At 37.5% G+C, this 22,917-nt stretch overlaps 1 protein-coding gene across 6 annotated transcripts in view; it reads left to right on the top strand.

The window, feature by feature from the left end:
- The first annotated feature begins 1,964 nt into the window (after positions 1-1,964).
- tei (irregular chiasm C-roughest protein teiresias) overlaps positions 1,965-22,917 on the top strand; it is a 429,576-nt gene continuing 408,623 nt past the window's right edge. Inside the window, exons 1-3 of one of the 6 annotated variants that reach the window (XM_076535393.1) lie at positions 2,196-2,337; positions 2,412-3,001; positions 3,834-4,327. In XM_076535393.1, coding sequence (XP_076391508.1) covers positions 4,237-4,327 — 91 coding nt within the window. In that variant the 5' untranslated portion in view covers positions 2,196-2,337; positions 2,412-3,001; positions 3,834-4,236. The other 5 variants (XM_076535391.1, XM_076535392.1, XM_076535390.1 and 2 more) reach the window with 5 other exon arrangements.

The raw sequence follows: 22,917 nt of genomic DNA on the forward strand, positions 1-22,917 counted from the left end.
ATATACTGAATAGTGTATGATGTGTACGTAAATATGAATGATGTGTATGTAAATATACTGAAGTCTTCCTAAATTAAAAAAATTTCTAGAATATTAGAAAATAGAAACTGACTATGTAAATTGACCGAAAAAATGACTAATAAACTTTTTATTATAAATTAAGGGATGAAATTACTTTTGGGGGTGAATGTACCTTTAAGTAAACTTTTTATCCCTTGTACTTTTTTCGGTTTCGCATTGGCGGTCCCTTTCATATCTTTCAGTTTTGGAAAGGGCTTGTTTATAGCACCCTGTAGATACGGTAAAATAAGAAATAGTTCCCCCGGGGCAGGATACGGTTTTTCTTAAGATGTGATTGGAGTTACGTCCTCCGGTACGTTTCGATCGACAAACGATCGAAAGCAATAAAAAGCTTCTGTCCTGGACGTATTTTCAGGATCGGAACGGTAAGAAACGGTGTCATTTTTAACAGCACATTTATCTTTCTTTCTTATCCCGTCTTTCGGTAGAGCTTAATTTCATACGACGTATCTCGTTCTGTTTCATCTTAATTACTCCGTAATATACAACTACGCTACGTACCGTATGCTTATGTTTTTCGAAGTAATTGCGGATGCATTCACGCTCGCTTGTTACTTGCTGTCTCCTCGTTAACATAACCCTAAGGTTCCTTGCTCTCAGACTGTGTGGTTTACCATAAGTAGACTACCTAATTAACTCCTTTGTTGTCGGAGATACCAAAAAGCTGCCAAAATTCGAGGAAAAAGACTGCAAAGTTCAACGGCCTTGTAGTAAATTACGAAGTCCTTCTCTTTCACCAAGTTTTTATTTTTCTTCTACAGTACTGAACATTTTTGAGGACCGAAATTAAGGAAGTAACAAAACATTTGTTTATTCGAGTTAAAAGTACATCTTCGAAATAAAATAAAATATTTGTTCAGGGACATGACGCAATTAATTTATAGCAGTGTAGCCTTAGGTAATTCTTACAACTTCTACATAAATAAATTGCATATCTTGTACGTTTTAATTAATGATCACATTTCTTGCCTTCTTCAGCTACAGTTTAATACGAGATCAATATACAATAGCAAACTTGTATAATACAATTTTTAATTCAATAAATTACATGGAAGATGTAAAGATAATCTTGTGGATATCGAAGAACTTTTGAAAGAAACTCATAAAATCGAAAAAGATGTAGCAGGAGAATATGAAAATAGATAGTAAGGAAACGAAAGAGAAACGTTCGTATTCAGTGTCCCCGTATTAAATCATCCACTCCCAACAAAAGGTGCTCCAGAATTCAAAGTGTCCAACGCGAACAATTACCCCTAACGTTCCTTGTGTTAAAACAATTCGAGCCAAGCGCCACTCGAACATCCACGCTATCGTTACATTACGGTATTATTATATTATTATATTACAGCGGTACCATCATCGCCATCGGCGTTCGGACGACTTAAACGTCGTGATAATAGATCCATCGTCGTGCTCAAAGCGTTACCTGGCGACACAGAGCACGGGTTCTCCCGTAATTTCACGCTCGTACGACCCGCGAAATCGTTCCTCGACCGAGAGGTATTTCCCGTTCGTGTCGCATTTTTCCATGGTGGTGGAGAAAAAAAAGGCGACCGGTAAAAAAAAGAAGGAAGCACATCTTCGATAACGAGAGGAATTTTCGAGGTTGCATGTGATCCGCGAGGATCCGGAGCAAAGTTGGTGGTGACGCGCGTGCCTGGATTCGACTGCGCGCGTGTAGGCGCCTCGACGCGCAGTCGACGCGAAAGCTGGGGTGGCGATGCTTTCGATAAAGTGGGGGAGATCCTTGTGGTCCGGGTGGGGGTGGCAGTTCAGGGGAAAACTACGCGAGCTGGAGCACGCGGGTTGCCGAGAGACAGAGGTCGGCTACGATGGTAGGGGGTAGGGGTAGCTCTGAATCCCTCGAAACTCTGACGATGCTCTCTCTCTCGACTCAGTTCCGAAAGCAAAGCCAGACCCGAGAGTACTACACTCGAAGCGTGTTCGTATCGCGTTCCGCGTCGAGCTTTTTCCATCTGCTCCGATAATCGTGAGCGTTCCGTTCGTCCGCGTTTACCCTCGTGAACAGAAAGCCCGTTCGATCGACGCGAAACAGTTCCGTCGCGCGGATCACTCCGAAGGTGATTCGAAAACAAAATCACCTTCCGGTACGTCCACGACACTCTTACGAGCAGAAAGATCGTGTCAAGCGACAAACGTTTAGAGTGCTACGATGTTTCTGAAAAGGGTCGCGAATGTGTCTGCAAACGGACGGCTGTTAAGAGAGTGAAACGTGCAGCTGAAACCGCAGGCGTGGTAGTCTTTTTCTGCCCACCTTCCCTCTCTGTCTCTGTTATTTTTCTCTCTCTTTCTCTCTGTACCGTTTTCAGGAAATTCCGCACTCGCCGGTGACAACGAAAGAGCTCGTCGACTTTGCCGGGCACTCGTGGTGCGCGCGGCCGTGATGATATTTGAACTCTCGAAGCCGTCAAAGCTGTCGGGGCCCTTTAACGGGCCGTGCTTTTGTTCCGAGTACGCGTACTCGCGACAGGCATCTGGCATTTAATGGCGATGATCGTCGTTTTCCTTTGTCGACCGAATGGGAGCGTTTATTTAATATCTAACCCCGCGATACGACCACGTGTCTCTCTCGTTGCTTGCCTTTCCTCGTTTCATATTTATCTTTGCTCCCTGCCGTCACGTTGTTCCGCCATAAATTCGCGTTCGTTTTTCTCTTTCAAAGTCACGCGCGAGACAACGCGGTGATACGAACATTTTTCCATCTCCGAAAATGCATTGTCGTCGGAAGCGACTATTTTCCGAGCCGAAGTTTTTTCTAAACGGAAGTTAATGGACCCGTTCTCTCGTGGAGATCGAACAATCCGAAACGGTACACGGGCGAAAAAGCGCCAGGAACAATGCGAGTGCTCGATGCATATGCACCAGGGGATTTCGCCAGCTCGCGGACCGATGATTAGAGGTGGGAATAAACCGATGTCGAGATATACGGCTTCCGTGATCTACTCGTCTTCTCTTCGTGCTGTCACGATTCAACCGATACAAATCTCGCGAACGTTTTCGTTCTTCTCGCAACAGAGCGATTTATTAACCGATGATCGACGCGCGTACAAATCACCGACGCAAACGAATGCCATTTCAGCAAGGTGTCACTTGCCTTTAATTTCGTCGAACTGCCGGAGATACTTTTTAATTAACATCCACGAGCCTCGCCGGATCGCAATCGATTTAAAAGGTCGTACGTTTCCGCGAACACGTGGGTGATTTACGTGCCGCCCTAAATACGTGATTTGTACGAACCGTTTCGACCCCCGTTTTCCGCTTCAATTGCGCGTAAATCATCGAACTCGAGAGCGAACGTTAAGTGACTCTCCACGCTCGAATATTTTCCGTTATGTGCCTGCGATAACGGTTGTCGTCGATCTTGAGAAAGGTCCGCCGGATTGTTTATACTCTACGCTCGAAACATCGCGCAGGGATAATTTGTAGGCGAGCGTTTGACGAGCCAGTACGCGTTCAGGCTTCGACGAGCTCTGTCGTGCTCGGGCGTCGGTTCTTCGATTCAAATTACATTATCAACAACGACGTTTTAGCGGCAAAGTTTAACAAGTCCGTCGACGTTCCGCTCGAGAAGATTCAACCGGTCCCCTAAACTCCGATAATTGGCCGGGCGCTGTGCATTCACTGAAATTGCATCAGCTGCTTCGTGGCTCGTAAAGAACTCGCGTACAAAGGAGATCGAATTGTTTCTTTCTTTCGTCCGAGTGCATAATGAATTTTAATTGATGGGATAGGATCGATTTTCGGGGGAGAGGTGACATCGATCTTGGACGGAGCATGGAGAGTGGATACCGACCGCGTCCGAGGGTGAATTCGACGATCGAGGTTCGATGAAGTGAAATCGACGGATCGAGCACGGGTTTGATCGAGAAACGCGCGAGTGACCCCGTGGTGTTACGATGGGCGTGAAAAGTTGACGACGCCATGTGACGCGAGTAAACTGGAATTCTCGTGCACCGATGCTGTGGTCGATGTTTAAGTGGATCCTGTGCCACGGATGATAACCGGATGTTTACGGAGTGACAGTGCCGTAAGTCGAGAGTTAAACTCGATAAAGAAGAACGTGATCGGTCCGTGATCGAATCGGTGCTTCGGTGAGGATTACTGCCAAGGGTAGAAATCAGTAGTGATGCCGTGATGGGCTGCAGCTCGGGATACTTCTTCCTGGCTACGCTCCTTGTGGGTGGATTACTGCAGGTCATCCTGTTCAGTGAAACTCATGCTTCTCGTAAGTACCATTTTTTTAATCGTTATAACATTTGGCTATTATTTAGGCTTTGTCGTTTCGTTTAAACGCGTGTAGGACGGTGCGAGAAATTTGTTAAATTGCATCGTATTAGAACATTTAATTGTAGATGTTCACATCGTGTACATGGTTGTAAACTTCTTTTGCTGACGAGCGAGTTAAAATGAAAAATTTACTTATTATGTGGTTATAAGTTACCATGTGTGATTATGTGGTTGTACATTTAACTCTGTAACACAATAACGCACGTATTAAATAAAAAATGTTATGTACATGACATTTACATAGCGAGAGTTATTAAATATACGATGTTAAATTGGAGAAATAAAAGGGACACGTGTTTGCTCTGTGGTTGCCAGAAGCGAACTCCGATACGAGAACTTTTAGACAGAATTGTTATTAAATACAGTTAAAATAACTAAATGCTTTTAAATCCTATCTTTGCACTCCGTTTAATATTTCTATTTTTTCTATGAAATTTGATTATATCAAAAATTTGTTCAAAATACGCTGGTTAAAAGAAGAGCTACAATTGCAGAGGATTTTTGAAAGAGCAAAAAAACTGAAGCTGTACTCAATTCTACCACAACGTAGCGGATTTGCATAGGGACGAAATTTACTGCACACGTGCGACTAATTGCAAGTTGCATAAAAACGTCATAAAGTCTAAACAATTTATGCTTAGGCTTCCATTGCGGAGCACAATAAAATTTTTACTGATAAACTGATTTTACTGATTAATGGGTAAAATGTTCATAATTTTAAAATATTCATATAATGAATAAAATGAAAATTTTACTGATCTGATTAAAATTTTTCTGCGTCATACTTGAGCTTTTAGAAACAGTTAAGAACTACAAGTAGCGATTTCGATGTATAATATATAAATTTTCTACGAGCGACAAATAGTACTAGCGAAATTGCGCAGCTGCTTTTTGATTCATTGATGAATCGATTGCGATACTCGATTTCACGATTAAATCAGGTTTAATCTTGCTTAATCCTTTCACTACAAAGAGCGTACATAAAGACAGACAGTCATTTACGAAAAGCATACACAGCTCGAGTAATTGGGACGGATTATATCTCGAGTTTGATTTCAAATTAAAAAAATGGTATATTCTACTCTTTCGCAATCTTTTTCAAACTGCAACCATTTTTATAGTCAAAACTATTTCCAATCGTATAAATCGATTTTACCATTTGAAAAAATATTTCAGTGAACAAAACAGTTGACAATTTCTGAAATATTTTTGTCTGATTAATTTTTCAATTAGGTATATTTTATAGACAATTTTTCTGCATTGAAATTTAATATTTAAGGTACAGTGCAATAAAATATATTTTCGAAAGACTAAAATATTTTCTGAGAATATTAAAATAATTTGTTTACGAAATGTTTTGCGACAGAAATGAGGAAGGGTCAATACATCAAGAGTGCTAGAAAATAATCTGTAAATTTAAAGAGAGAACGAAGTCCTTTTTTTTGTACCATTACAAAGTGGGCACACTCTAAAATTTTCCAAAAATTTACATACAAAAGGCGCAAAAAATATTCATACCATAGCCAGTATTACGTGACCCTTTTTTCCTCGAGATGATCCGAATGGTATTTTTACAAAGTTCAAAGCAAAAAAACTACTAATTTGTTGCAGTGCAATAAAAAACTGTACCGTAGCCATTTTTTGTGAATGTAATTTTTAACCACGTAAAGGTACAAATTGAAGCAATTTTCCGCAAAAAATCATTTTTTCGATTTGAGTAAATTTCACGCCGGAACAAAAAGGAATTTCCTATATGAAGAGCGCAGTTTTTTTCGGTGTAAAATGTCCGTGAAAATTTTCGATAGAATCAATTCAACTGTTCTCAGGATATCTTCCACATATTTTCTAAAAATATGGGCACAAATATTTGTGTCACCAAATTTGAAATTTTTCAAATTAATGATTAAATTTATCCTAAACGAGGAAATGTATTTTCACGTTCTTTTTTTAAAGGATCGACTTATTTTATCGCGCCATGTATTTTCACTGACAATACGGTTTATTGTTATAAAAACTGCGTGCAACGTCTCCTCGCTTAGAGACTAAACATCGTTTCTGCGACGTTGGAAGCATTTAAGAAACCCTGTTTTCTCTGTAAGCTCTTTGCCGAACTTTGAATCCCTTTCCAATCGGACCATCGCCATGCACAACTTTCCGCGATCTATTTTGACGCAAACATGGTTGCACGATACTTTTCAGCATTCAAACTTTACCATATCGTGTCTGAAAAGTGACACAACTCAAAACAATGCGTTCACCTGCAATAGCGTGAAACTGGTCTCGAACATTAGGGAATTGAACGTCAGAGAATAATATCACATACGCAAACTTAAAGTGATATATTTTTCTCTAACTTTTATTCCTACACTTCAAGATACATTTTTTAAAATATAGCATGGTGTATGAGCAAGGCTAAATGTTGACCAAAAATAATTTATTTTAATAAATTAACAAATGAATGAGATTTTCGTAATTGGTCAAATGTTCTCAAAAGATAAAGTTGCCTGAAGAGTCTCTTTTTAAGTACATCATACAATTATTTTCTGTTTTATTTATTAATTATTTTTCATGCTGAAATTCATGATCTCAGCTGAACTTCAGTTTATAAATCTGAATAAAATTATTGCATTACACAAAATTATTGAATAACACAATCTGAAGTTACAGTAAAATGACCAACAATTATGATAATTTTTGAAACTTATGATTCGCATACAATGTCCATATATGTTCCCTTAAAACTGACACCCTTTGCCTCACATTTTTCGATCTTCAAATATTTCCATAAATATTAATTCAATACCCATGTTATTAATATGATACACTTGATATGCATGTATGTATGTACTCCGCTAAAATGTGTACTTTCAAATATTTTCTCCAAAGGGAGACTTTAATATAGGTTAGTAGCTAGGAGTTTTAAAAATTCCGCCGTAAATGGTGATAGTTAATGTTACATGAAATGGTAAAAACCCCATTGTCTTTATTCAGCTGCATAATTCCCGTTTAAATGTCTGATAGTACATCTTCAACACGTTCAGTGAAATTTACTTTGAAAGTAGGTCCACAAATTGCATTAGTACTGCATTCATATTATACCTTCATCTCGCTTTTCCTCTGTTTTGCTTCATTGTTAACTCAAAGAATATCTTTCTCGTATAATTAACTGTTGAAGTGCTACGAGAAATTGCAGAAATATGCTCGGAGGGTGTACTTAGACTTATGTATACAGGTATATACCTGCTTTTTTCGAAGTGCGAAAGTTTTGTATAATTTCTTTGATTACGATTGCATTAATAATTCGAGTACCACGATGTTTAAATATGTCGCTGTTTTTGACCATAATAAGGAGAGGAAGTTTCAGAGTGCTCCGTTTTTGAAATTGAGAAATGATATATTTTTGTTCATTAGGAAATTGCAGGTACTTAGATGAATTCATTAAATATTTGTTAGAATTGAATTATGTATTTCTTTTTTTAGAAGCAAATTATTAAATGTCTAAATCCTTAGATTTTTTAATATTTGAATGCCTAAGTACCTGAATATCTAAATACCTTAGTACTTGAATACTTAAGTAGCTACATGCCTAAGTATCCAAACATATGATTACATAAATTTTCACACAATAAGGCAAACAGTTGAACTTTACTAAAAAAAGCTACGAACCTTTTTCCAGACCCAATATATAAATATTTACATACATGAATATCTAAGTACCTAAGTACCTAAGTACCTAAATACTTAACTACCTAAGTAACTAAGTACCTAAGTACCTAAGTACCTAAATACCTAAGTACCTAAATACATAAATACTGAAATACTTAAATACTTAAGTACCTAAATATCTAAGTACCTAAGTACCTACATACCTAAATACATAAATACTGAAATACTTAAATATCTAAATACCTAAATACCTAAATACCAAAATACCAAAATACCAAAATACTTAAATACTTAAGTACCTAAATATCTAAGTATCTAAGTATCTAAGTACCTAAGTACCTAACTACCTAAATACCTAAATACCTAAATACCTAAATACCTAAATACCTAAATACTTAAACCTCTAAATACCTAAACCCCTAAATACCTAAACCCCTAAATACCTAAACCCTTAAATACCTAAACCCCTAAATACCTAAACTCCTAAACCCCTAAACCCCTAAACCCTTAAACCCCTAAATACCTAAACCCCTAAACACCTAAACCCCTAAACCCCTAAACCCCTAAACCCCTCAATATCCAAATAAAAAATTCCTAAATTTCCAAGTCCCACCTTAAAAATCCCAAAATTCTCAACCCCTAAATTTCTAAATTTCCAAATCTCGATCTCCAAATTCTACAATTTCAAATCCTCCAACCCCCAAATTCCCACTTCCTCAATAAAATTTCCTACATTTCCAAACCTAAAGATCCGAAAATTTGAGAACCAAATTCCGTGATAAGTTAAATTTCACGTTGCATTTTACTCAAATCCAGTCTCCATTCCATAACCGCATTAAACGTAAAACATCGATACGATATCGATAATCGATAGTCACATCTCCGATTTCATTGCCCGTGACCAAAAATCCAGCCTGAAAGGGTTAAATGCCCCTTAAAGCGCTTGTAAATCGCTTCGATAGAAAATATTCGCGGTGTTTGAGCGAGGAAATATAGACCGGTAGGAAAACAGCACATGGTACCGTGGGAAACTACAGGAATAAGAATACAAACGAGCTTGAAAGAATAAGATAGCGAGAAAAGAGAGGCCATAACGAGACACGGAGCAACGAAACGTGATGAAATGGCCTGTTTAGCTGAAAGATAGGCGACGCATCGTGAAAAGGCAGGAACGATACAACGGGAGTATAACTCCCTTCGCTCGTGCTGGTTTGTCGTATCCAGGGTGTATATATACCAGGGCTGGTGGGTTCGTGGAGGGTGGGTAAAGTGTACGGGAGGGTGTGAACGGGTGCGGTGGTTTGGCTCAAAGGACGTTGAAGCCAAAACGGGACGCGGACGTTGTCACGACGGGTGTGATATTCTCTTGTTTTCTCCGCTTTTTCCTTTTTTTTTTTATTAAGAAGAACTTTCTTTCTCCCTTCATCTTGCTTTCTTTTCATTTAGTTCTTCGGTGGAGATAGGTAATGTTCTTTGGGCGTGTTTGTTCACATTCATTTCTCTGGCGGACAGCTCAGGCACATACCGAGAAATGATAAAAGAGGATGTAACCGATTCGAATTTGTAATACACGGATAATCAAGATGTGACTTTGTACTCTGCATAAATGGAGACTAATTCAATTACGTTGGACACTGTAAAATTTTTTAATTTCAATTACTTTGCGAGTAAAGGAGAAACGTTGTTCTTGATAAGAAAGAATGTGGAAGAGACTCGTTTTGAACGGTGGATAATAGTAACAGTTGAGGGTGTAGTGAATTAATATCAGTCCAGTAATTTGTGAAAGCGTGGCCTTTGTATTTAGCGCGGGCACAAATGGATCACGTAATTAATTAAATATAGTAACTGATTAATTAACTGTGGTGGAGAAATTAATGAAAAAATTCTTTTCAATACTAGAAATACTGAATCAATTTTTAAGTGTACTTTCTGGGAACAAACCATATATTAATATTGATAGATTCCTTATATATTTTGCACAAAAAGTGTTAGATGCGATGTTCAAAAAATTAGCATTTTCATATTTCTAGTATTTCAGTTTTTAATTAAAAATATTTCATGAACTTTTTCATATTTTAATACTGTAACCTACTGCTTTTTCGGCCAGAATAAATGGAGGAATTTTTGTACGAATGGAGTTCTGAGAAAAGTTGTCTATTTATATGTTTGAAACATTTTTAACTAATTAATAAATTCCAGGTATGATAGATTAAAATCGGATATTCCGTACTTTACATTGCGCGTAAAATATATTGCTGAAGTGGCTGCTAAAGAACGCAATAAAAACAGAAATGGTAAATCAATAATCGAATAACATCGAACTGTATGAATTCAATATTTTCATAGATATTAATCGTAGATATTTACATATCGCAGAAAGAGATATTTTTTAAAATGTCTGTTTACTATCTCTTCACGAGTTATACTAAATTAATTGAAATGTTATTTAGTAATTTTGTAGCTACTATAATTTCTCAGTAATTTACGCGGTTCAGTAGATTCAGCTTCTTAAGAAATAAGAAGTGTTCATTATGCAAGTTACACAAAGTATATTTACCATTTTTTCATAAAGTTTGATTACTCATCCATTTTTGAAGTAATTATACTTTTAAATGCAATACAACTTCTGAGCCATCAGAGAGTGCGGAGTTTTTAATTTCATGTTGCGTTAGCATTGCTCGAAACGCAGATTTCGTTCTCTTCCCATCTTCCTTCATTTTGTTCTCGACGTTTTCAAGCAGACGTCGGTAAATGATGTCATAGTTATTTTTGTAAAAAGAAATGGCCACATTTACATCATTCTCTATCGTGTCCCGCATTATTATTTTCAATGTCGTCCTCTCTCGGTACTTTAGCATTCTTGAAAAATGTTTGCGGACAGTTTCTATTCGCATCTCAGCCCTTTTGCATTCATCCTGGGTAACGCATTTCTCCTTCGGTCTTTTCTCATTTTCCAACTTTCTCTCAGAATTTTCTCAACCCCCTTTCACAAGCGTAATAACTATTCCTTATTTGATACCGAATCTTATTTGTTCAGTTTGCATCATGATCTTCCTCTTCCTACTCGACCGCGGATATTCGCAGCATGTCGAATGGATTTCTGAAGGGTACTTCACGTTTGTCCAACTTTTTCGGGGTCAGTTCCATCCCTTCGATAAAACTTACCCTCTTAACGCTCCTACCTGGACGCACCTGCCATCCCTACTTCTTTCTTTCATTCATTTTTATCTCAGATTGATGACGTTGCTCCTATATTTGTCATACGAACAAATCGTTTTTACATTAGCAAAGATTCTTGGAGGGAAACAAAATGGAGGCATTAGAAGTACATATGTGTTGTTTGAATTATATATATAACGAAATATCAAGAGTTTAAATATACATATATTATACACATATGTATGTACACATATATTATACACATATGTATGTACACATGTATTATACACATATATATGTACACATGTATTATACTCATATGTATGTACACATGTATTATACACATATGTATGTACACATATATTATACTCATATGTATGTACACATGTATTATACTCATATGTATGTACACATGTATTATACTCATATGTATGTACACATATATTATACTCATATGTATGTACACACGTATTATACACATATATTATACACATATGTATGTACACATATGTTATACTCATATGTATGTACACATATATTGTACACATATATTATTCACATATATTATACACATATTTATGTATACATATATTATACACATATGTATGTATACACATATTAGCATTAGTCTTAGGGTTACATTCATTAAAATTACATTAAGGTTACATTTATTAAAATTAAGGTATATGTAGGTACATTGATTGAAACTCTTAATTTTACAAGTTTAAAAAATCATAGCTCCATAAATATACATGCAGAATTTTTCAAAAACTTAAATCCTTACATTTAGAGATTTTAAACAATGTATTAAGACCTACACGTATATTAGCAATATCTACTGCCTTATTCATATGACGAGTCAACAGCATCGTGGATTGATAAAAAATATAAAAATAACAATGAAAGGCAATTGAAACAAAATTCTTCAACTTCGACTCCACTCGCAGTCACTAATTTAGAAACAAAAAGAAAATGACCGCCTTAAAAAGCGATAACGTGTTCATCTATATCGATAGTGCAGTGAAAAATGGGTTCGGGCAGAAACAATTTCTTGTAAAATATTATGGATCTAATAAACTCGAAGCTTTGTACTTCCAATTTATCGGACTGGCCGCTGGCGAGTGAACGAACGAGCGAGCAAACATTTTACACCGTCACCAGGACCGATACAACTGGGGCGGATTAATTAAATTGCGAATTTTTCTTTTTTTTCAACCCCCCTGTTTCCTTCGCTGTGACGACCAGTCGTGCGGTCGCCAGTCTGTCGAATTACGAAATTATCGAGCGGCACACTTTGCCTTGCCGACAGTAGTCCGCCTTGTTTCATTTTATTGGCGTTGCTCGTTTTAGCGTGAACACCGATATTACGCATTGGAGATTACCGGCTGCCTGCGAGCGGATCGTCGATGCGTTTCGCAAAACCATCGAGCTGCGTTCGAATCGATACGGTCGCCCTCCCACGGAATTATGAGCATTGCCCCGGCTTTTATTTGTTTCCAAGATTTATTTCGAAAATCCCGTCGACTGCATTATACGTTATAGCTCCAGACGTATTTTCCCGCGCTTTTGAGGATTTTAAATGTGGGGGTAGGCAACCGGGGAATCTTGTACGAGAATGATATGATAGGGGTGAGAATATTTGGGGGTGGATTTGGGAACATAGGAATTTAGAGGTTTTGGGATTTGGGGATTTAAGGATGTGGGACGAAAAAATTCGAGAAATTGAAAGTATCTGAACATTCTTCACCCCTTTTTACATAGAAGCTTTAAATGAACCTATAAAAAAATATGTCTACGAAGGAAGTCGTTAATTTGATCAACTTTTGCAATCTGATGCACCCCAAAAATTATTTAGTATTCGTTTTTGCATATTGCTCTTTCTCGCTCGTATATAATCCGGTTTTCGAGAACGAAGCGATCTAACGCGGAGGAAGTTTCAAACAAAACACACATGCCATCGTGTCAGTATAATTAATACATGTTTGAGTTGGTAAGTTGGGAGATAGTAGTGTAAATACCGTTACTCCATTCGTCTTTTTTTTTCTGTTAGCTTTACGAGTTTACAACATTATGCAAATGCAACAACGTACATCGGCTGCTTTACATGGAATTAATTACGATGGTTCCTTTAACGATGAAACCCATAATCCCGTAAAACGTATTGTCGCGACACGATCCACGATGAAAACGAAATACGCTTAATTGGCATTGGAATTACCGGTAGGAGAGTTAAACATTTTATCTTAAATTATAACGTGATCCGTTTAATTAGCAACGTACGGAATGAGTTCTTTCACGCGAAATTTAATCAGAAATTATTACCTGCTTTATAATGTAAGCAAGCTAATATGGGGATATTAAGGATATAATAATATAGGGATAAAGGGATGTAAAATTATGAGGGTTTATGGGTGTAAGAATGTATGGTAGAGGTATACGTGTGTGGAGATATACATGTGTGGAGATATATGTACATGTGAAGAGATACACATATGTGGAGATGCACATGTGTGGAAATATATGTACATGTGTAGAGATATACATATGTGGAAATGTACATGTGTGAAGGTATATGTGCTTATGTAGAGATCTACATATATGGAGATGTACATGTGTGGAGATATATGTACATGTGTAGAGATATACATATGTGGAGATGTACATGTGTGGAGATATATGTACATGTGTAGAGATATACATATGTGGAAATGTACATGTGTGAAGGTATATGTGCTTGTGTAGAGATCTACATATATGGAGATGTACATGTGTGGAGATATATGTACATGTGTAGAGATATACATATGTGGAAATGTACATGTGTGGAGATATATACGTGTAGAGATATGTATCTAGAAATATGTGGATGAAGAAGTATAGGGATCTAGAGGTACAGTTACTGAAACATTAGCATCTAGTAATATATCAATCTACACATATGATATAAATATTTATATATAAATCTAATAAATAAATAAATAAATAAATCTAACAATTGGAAATCTAGCGACACACTAAATGAACGAAAACTAATTCCATATAATCCTTAAATAATTAAACTCCAAAATACATAAACTGCTTTAGTTAATCGTTGAAGGAACAGGTTCATAATTTTTGCCTACAGCACTAAATACGCAATGATTCGCTTTGAAGCATTTGACATTTAGATTTCTCTTTATATTTAGATCGCGATTATGGGTGCTCGACGGGTTGAAGATTTATCCACTTTACCCGCAAGCATTCGTAGGAACCCACGGTTCACGTCCCGTTGAAATGCACGGTTCACAACGATGTGAATTATTCGTATGCGTCGGCGACGTTAATGGATAATAATTGAACGCGCTGCTCGAAAACGCCAGTATCTCGCGTTGAATTTGTCGTTTCTCTTCGGCTATCTTTTTAACGTCTTCGCGTCAGCGTTGGCAACAGTGGCGTACATTCTCCGACTGCTTGTCGTGCCGATAAAAGTGGTGTATCTTGCAAACGCCAGGGTAAAGTGCCTTTAGACAGCCGGGGGAGGAATCTTCCTCGGGGGAGAGAGTGTGATAGGCATTCCAAAGAGACGAGTTGATAAAATGCGTATTACCGAAGATTTACCAATTTATCTTCTCGTTTGCGAATACACCTTCGAATCATTCCTTCCATTTTCTGCAAAATTTCGTACATTCTCCTTGAAACTTATTTCACTCATTCTTTTAATAACAATAGAAACTTTTATCAAAGACAATTTATCAAACAAAATAATGATCAACAGTAATAATGATCTACAGAATATTTTAAGTCCACACACGGCGATTCCTCCATACAGAATTCGAAGATGAAGTTAGAGTCAAGGTCTTCATCGGAAACGACGGCTGATCCGATCATTTATTTTACGCGGGGCTCATTTCTCGTACATTACGCGGAGCCAAGATTTATGTATTTTCAAGGATAGAACTGTACTATCTGCTTTATGACTCGGCAGATGAACGGAATGGCTTCCCACCCCTCGTGTTACCCACCATCGTCATCCTCTTCCTATGTACTCCCAAAGGAGTCCTTTCTGGCAACGACCACTGTGCCGCTAAAGCATCGACAACTTTTAATGCTCGCTTTTGATTTCCTGTCCTCTCTGTAACCTTCCTTCGCTCGCCTCGAGGTGCTGCTTCTCTCTCTTTTTTCTCCTATCCTTTTAATTACTTTACATACTTGTTCCTATCTGTCGGGACACACGTACAACTGTTAAGCTGGAAATTCTCATTGCCAATTTAATTATGACCTTCGATAGTTCTTTTGTTATATTAATAGTTCTTTTTGTGGGTCGAGGACAGAGCTTTTGAAAGTTGCACTTTGGGGTTCTTTGCAGATCTACAGCTTTTTTTTAATTTTAAGGAGGTTGTGAATTTTTGAACATATTTAGGGAGTTTGTCATTTTTTAATTTTTAAATAATATATGTCTTCAATAAATAATTTACTTCAAGAAAAAAATGATTGACCTACATGTTTGTAATAGTTTTAACTACTGCAAAAATTAAAATATACAAACTACATGTAGATAATACTTTTTCTTTGACTTTGATAAAAAAAAAAATTGAACTCGACAAAGTTAAAAAAATAGTTCGAACAATTGCAAAAATTAAAACATGCAAACCACATGTACATAGTAATTTTTTTTTACTTTGATCAAAAAAAAAAAATTGAACTTGACAAAGTCAAAAAAATTTGACTTTGATAGGGAACCTTGTATACAAAAGCAACTTAACAAATAAAAGCCTTACGAGTTGGTTCTTTTTCGCTGAATAAGATGCAATTTCCCCGGAAATCCTGTACATCCGTACTTACGCATGAATGGAATCGATAAAATCCGCCTGCGATCCCAGTTAGTTTGACTCGTCATTTCTGCTGACACTCAAAATTCCCTGTACACCGTTCAGTTCTGGATACAATGATTGATGTAACGCTCGTTTTATCGCCGTCTATTTGTTGACGCATACGTGCGGGATTTTGAATCTTCCGTGGCTCGGAAAAATACACAGGGACGGTGGATCCCGCGGGAACTGTAAACAACTGGCTAGAAACGGTACAGAAACGGTAAATTACATGGAGAGCTGTAGTGTAGATATTTAGCCCCTTGCACATATTTCACTCGATTAAATTATTGGCCTCGTTTTCGAGCAAGTTTCTGGCTTGAAATTTCTCTTGCAAAATGAACATTCGGGTTAACTAATGTATTGATCTGGCGCTTTGTAAACAGTAACTGAACAAGATATTTTTAATTTTCTTCAAACTTCAGTGTTCTCAGAGTCTCCAAAGTTCGTTTCACTGTTTCGACTATTGAAGGAATTTTGAATGAAATATGATTAACTCTTTGTACTCCTTAATTCTTATTATCTTCATTTACAAAATAGATTAAAAGGAGGTTCTCAATAAAATGAGAACACACAGTGTGGTGTACATGACAGATACATTTTTCATTTATTATAAATAGTAAATAAATGAAAATATATATATGCGATTTATCTGAATTATTAATAAGATCCAAGAGAAATGTGATGTCGAGCCTCACTCGACAAAGGGTTGAAGGACTCTTCAGGAATAATTAAAAATACGTGTATGATAGTTAAACATCGATCACCAAAAATGTTAAGAATTTTTTGAAGAAGCGATCCAATTACTTGGTAGATAGTTGATTTAAAAAATTCAAAGCATGTTTCCTTATCCTCTTAAATTTATCGAACGTCGAGGAAGCTCCCTTGAATTTATTAAAATTGAACCGGGAGAACCGAGCGTATCGACCACACGAAACCTTAGGTTTTCCCGTCTACGATGTTACACGATGAATACTCCTGTATTCGCGGCGATTCAAAGGGCAAGGGAAACCGTGGAATCTTTCAGGGAACGCGTACAAAGGCGTCCCTTGGCGGTAATTTTCGCAGAACACTCGATAAGATCCGTGCAAGTGCAAAGCTATGCTCCCTAATAAAACAGCCACTTTTGATCCTTTGATCCGCAATTTCGATAGACCGCGAGAATTCCAGCTGCTTGTCGGACGAAATTCCTACAACCGTTCTCTCGTTAGTCCCTTTATCTAGAATCTTTCATGAAGATGCAACGGCTTCGCGAATGGTCCACCGGACACGACGATGCGCATCCGTTCCTGCGATAAGCAACTTCCTCTGTCATCGTCGACGGGGATCCGGCACATCAAGATGGAAGTAAATATTGGATCGCCTACTGATCGTTTCGATCCTTTCTACACGACCAGAAAACCCTTGGCAGCTGGTTTTATGTACGGTGGAACCGCATCGATCCCTGCGTTAGCTTCCAACATGGGGGTATTATCTGCTGGTAATGATGGCGCGTGCATGAATCGATGACGAGACAAAAGAGGGGACTGAATCCTAAGAAATTGGGAAAAATAAATAACACTAAAATCTTCATTGTTCTCTTATTTATTTTGTTCTCTTCAAATATTGTTGTAAAACCTTATCAAATATTTTACTTTGCTATATATCGTGCGAGTAGGAGTGTCATATGTCTTAGTCAGAATTCTATGAATGCATATGTCAACTTATTAGAAGTGTCCTCGGTTAGTTTTCAGCAAAAAGCATGTCATGCTGAATTTTTTCTCGCGATTTCGAGCAGTGAAGAATAGAGGAGAGAACAGAAACGGACCACCAGCATTATCGTAACATTCATGCTCGGACAAACCCGTTGAATCGTTATGGATAAGCTATTGATACAAGAAGAAAATGGTTATTGGCGTGCTTCCTCGTTCCGCAGCACACTTTCTCTCTCTGTCTCCGTTCCGCGACGGAAATTCGTATATTTTGACGTCATCGGCACGAACGGACCAGCAGGTCCATTTGTAAAATGCACCGCTCCTAGAATATTTCGTTGGTAGAGCGTTCCGAACGAAATCGAATCGGTAACAGCGTTGCGCCATTCCGTCGAAACGATTTAGCGTAGCCGGTTGAAAAGCTTCAACCTCAATTTGTTTCGGCCCACGTTAAGCACTCTGTTTTCCATCGGAAAGCTTAAAACCGGCCGTATGAAACGTATATTTTTCCCTCCCCTCGTTCTTTTTATCCCCCGCCCTATCCTTTTGTTTACTCTTTCCTTTGAACGCCTCTCTATCACGATGATATCCGTGTTATCGAGCGTGTTTTTTTTTTTATTTTTTCACTCTGCACGTTTGCGGCCGGGAGAGAATATTCAAAGCCGATTCGACGATTTCCTCGCGATATTCACCCCGGGTGTCTCGCAGCGGGGTTATTGTACGGGGCGACAAAAATATCCGTAGACGCAAAAGCTGATTTACGTTCTGTATTTAGCGCAAGAACGCGCGGCGAACAAGCCGAGAGGCGGAATCGTAAGAAGAAAACGTGGTTTCGCACACGTGTCGCCAACCTCTGTCACGTTCGCGCATTTGTCTCGCGAAGATGCCTCGTGAAAACGCTTTTACCGTCGTATTTGGGCGTGTCGGCTAGCATCGGCTGCCGGGGTCGAGAATGCGCCTAATGGACTGTTTCCGGTAATGCGATTGACTTTAATTATGACCCTCGAACGAGAAAAAAAAGAAGCAACGACGCGCCTTGTACAGTGCGGGCTATTAAGTTTAATGGCGACGCGAGGGAGAATACAACGAGACATTAAAAATAATTGGTTACAAAGGCTCGACTGTCTTCGCGGGGCTTGACCGGAACGTTTATCGTCCGATGTAAAATAGGTGGGAAATGCATTGATTTTCTGTGGGAAGTAATTGTGGCGATATTTTAATGTACACTCTACTATAGTTCTTTATTACAACTTCTCATATTTTGTAAAATCATCTATTTTTAATTTCTCTAATTCCTGTAAGATTGTTATGAATCAAGTTTTAATTCCTTAAACTTAAAATATTGATAAAGTTCAAATTTTTCCCGGGGAAAGTACGAAATTTTCTTGGAGATACATTGCGCATGCGCGTAGAATATGTACACTGCGCATGCGCGTGAGAAGTACTCTATACCTCATTAAATAAAGTATTGTTTATTTCTATTTTACTTGCTTATAACACACTTATAAGACAATAAATCTACTCCGTAATTTATAACACATTTTTAAGAGCATAAATACGAATTATTTATACGAAACTACAAAGATAATACTCCTTTTTATCAGTCCAATAAATATCCCCTTAAACCAACAGCAATTTAGCCTCATTTGAATTCTGTACCTCATTTACCGCCGCTTGCAGACTCATTTGCAAATGAAAGATTGTTTTTAATCTGGCGGTTATTCAATGGAGCATTCTTGTGCACTTTCGTTATTGGCGTTGCCTCGTTACACTTGTTGGTCCCATTTGATTTGAACGCGCGGGTAGAATCAATTTCGCGCGAAAGTACCGATGTTTTGCGGCGAGTATTTTCCTTGAGAGGAAAACAAACGTTTGTCGCGTGGCACGGGTACATTCGCTCGTGAAAGTGCAACAAATTTCCGTGGCACGTGAACCATAATGTGCTCGATACGATGACGTTTGCACAATCGTTTGAATAACACCCTCGTCGCGTTCCGCTACATACTTGACGATAAATAACATTTGTACCGACTACCGATTTTCACCGGCCTGCCCGTTGACATCGTTTATTTTTGATTAATTGGAAAGCTCGCGTCACCGTCACGTGTTACCGAACAGCCAGTTGTAATGCAATTTGCTCTGACACAGTTTCCGCTTTTTTCCTTCTTTCTGTGACACTACCCCTTCGATTGACTTCGATGATGGCTATAATTTCTCTCTTGTAATTGATGACCGAAGTCAATAGAAGTTGAGCGATCGTTTATCGCGTCACGATTTAATCTTCCCTTTAGGTTATACGTCATATGAACCATAGCCGATCTAACTATTTAAATTGCACAGAATTATCTTTCATAATCGATCATGAAATCTACTATTAAAATATTAACCACAGTTTAATATATGATTTTACATAGTATTTTTGCAACGTGTCAGGGTACCAAAAGAACTTTAAATTTATTTATCATCTTAAGCTATATTAGATATTTATTATTAAGCAAAATTTTAACAAAACTATTATATTCAAAATTATAAGGGTATTCTACTTATAGAATTGACTGATATTTTTAAATTGAATTTAAATATAATATTTTTAACATTAGATGTTATGAGAGACAGGAGAGAAATATGGTTGAAACATGCATCGAATGCTTCTATCGAGTGTGGAGAATTTTGGAGGGTTACTCGCGGTTCCTTTGGGGTTTCATGTGTTCCAGATGTTCTGGGGTTTCCATGGGGCGTCATGCAAGTAACAAGAGGGTTGGCGAGGATTTTTTATATCCTCAGATCTCACAGATGATTCGAAACAGAATCGATGAGGCCCTTTGGGACTGCTGAAACTTTTGACAAGTTTCGAGATCTTTGAAACCCTTGAAATCTTCTCGACTGCAGATCCAATTGAATCTCTTGGTAGTCGAATTCTGAAATCTTCGATATATCTTGAAAGTTTGCCTCTTGGGTTGTGTATATATTGTATTTGTGAAACTTCACAAATTTGTTTGAAAATCAGATGATTTTAGAGATTCCGAAATTTTGATAATTGAAATTGAAAAACGTGTCAAAATACATTTGCACCGAAATACACCTCTACCGTAAAGCTTTCATTCCCGTTTCGATAGCGTTGCGTTCTTTAATTAGAGTTCGGACTATCTATAAATTCGACACCGTGATCGAAAAGGGAACTGGGGACAATTTTATCTCAAATTACCTAGCAGTACGCGCGAGTGGATAGTCGCGTAGAGAATGGAATTTATTGGATTGCGGAAAACGCTCGATTCGTTCGTTTCGTCGCGGAGAAGCTTAAAAAGGGAACAGCAAGGGCGATAGGGTTAGCGTCGCCATTTAAAGGTATTTATCCTAATTGTAATTGCAGACTTACAGATCGGTCTATTTCCCTTCTTTCTAATTCCTTTGCGTAGGCATTTCGCAATCCCAGTTCTGTCGCAACCACAAAGGGAATGTAATGAAATCAAGAATGTTTCACCTTCCTTTTCTCGGATATCTCTAACGTTACATCGGGAAATAAAAACTGTTACGTTCGTTTTACAATGTTAATGTTTTTACTGTGTCTTTGATTTCTGCTGTGTTCAATTTTTTGCCTTTATTATTCGTTTCAATAGTTCTATAATTGATGCACTTTCTTCGGTGAAACAATCTGTCGAATTGCAATGTACTGAATTTTTAATACATTTTTTTTTAATGCACTATTAAAGTTGATTCATTTTTAATACTATTAATGTTCATCAGAATGATCCTCTTAGCATTTTTACCACACTGTTCCATAAAATATCAAGCTGTTAAATTAAACTTGAAGTACATTTTGGTAAAAACATGTTTCAATGCACAAAAATTTGAATACAATTTTGTAAAATTTGTTTTAATACCACGGTAAATAACATGCATTAAAAAAAGGAAACAATTGTCAAAAGTAATCTATATTTTTTCTCTTCTATTATTTTTCTATTCCATGCGTCTCGCTTTTGTGCTCCCGCGACTGCCGAAAATGACAGATGTCATTGTTACTGTATTGGATCGCAACTATGTGCAAAAAATGAAGATTTTTTTGTAAAAAATTTTTCATGCCTTTTGCATTCGCAGTCCCATAGATGGATGTCAAATATTATATCGATCGAAGTGCTCCACCTTTTCGTATTTTTGAATCCACGTGAAACTAGATATTGCACTAGTTCATAGTTACAAGGGAAAAGAAATCGAAATTAAAAAAAAAATAATTCATCAATTTTTAGCTTTTGTCAAATTTATTAATTTTGATGACTTTTTATTTATGAACATTTTTTATTTACCTAAAATTGGTGTGCACAGAATTTTTCATTTTTTAAAATTCAAAAATTGAAAGCTCCATGAATTTTTTCTGAGTTTGCATTTTTTCGAACTTGAACAGCTTTAAATGCACAATGAAAAATGTATGAAAAATGCATAACCGAGGAATAAAAGGAAAACAAAGGATAAATAAAAAAAAAAGTACAAACGAATGAATAAAATTTTGATTGCAAAGACAGGTATTTATTTTATGTACAGGTATTGATCATTTCAACAGCATTAAACTATAATAAAATTCGAAAGAGTTCAACCTAACCTAACTATAATTGCTCAATCTAACCTAACCTCCCAGCGCAATTCCGTAGAAATAATGAAAGTTCAAGGGTTGAAGTCTCGGAACGTTTGTGTAGATCCGATCGTGCTCGAAATTGCATTATCATCGAAGAGTTTATGGAAATTGGGGAAAGGGGTATTAACGAGGCGTAGGATGCGACAAATTGTCGTCCGCGATGCTGGGTGTTGTTCGCGTCCTTCCATCGTGTCACAAAGCCGAGTAATTTGCATTTAGAAAATGTCTGTCCTCCCTAACTGCTAACGCTAATCTGATTTCTCCCCGTAAGCAGCAGTTTTTAACTGATGCTCGTCACGGTCTCGCCGCGTCCAGCAACCACCGTTTTATCCGATTTCGCGTCACGAGGACACGTTCGCAATTACATGGTTCGTTTGTACGACGATCGTATCGCGACGAGCGCGAACGCCTTAAATCGCAAGCTTCGTTGCCGCGCTTTCGATGTATCTTTGCATATTTCTGTAAACGTAAACAACGTTGCCCCCGTTCTTTCTAATTGTTTCTGTAATCAGAGTTTGGTCTTCATTTAGGGGACGGA

This window comes from Megachile rotundata, chromosome 9 (genome assembly GCF_050947335.1).
Source record: "Megachile rotundata isolate GNS110a chromosome 9, iyMegRotu1, whole genome shotgun sequence".
Taxonomy (NCBI): Eukaryota; Metazoa; Arthropoda; class Insecta; order Hymenoptera; family Megachilidae; genus Megachile; species Megachile rotundata.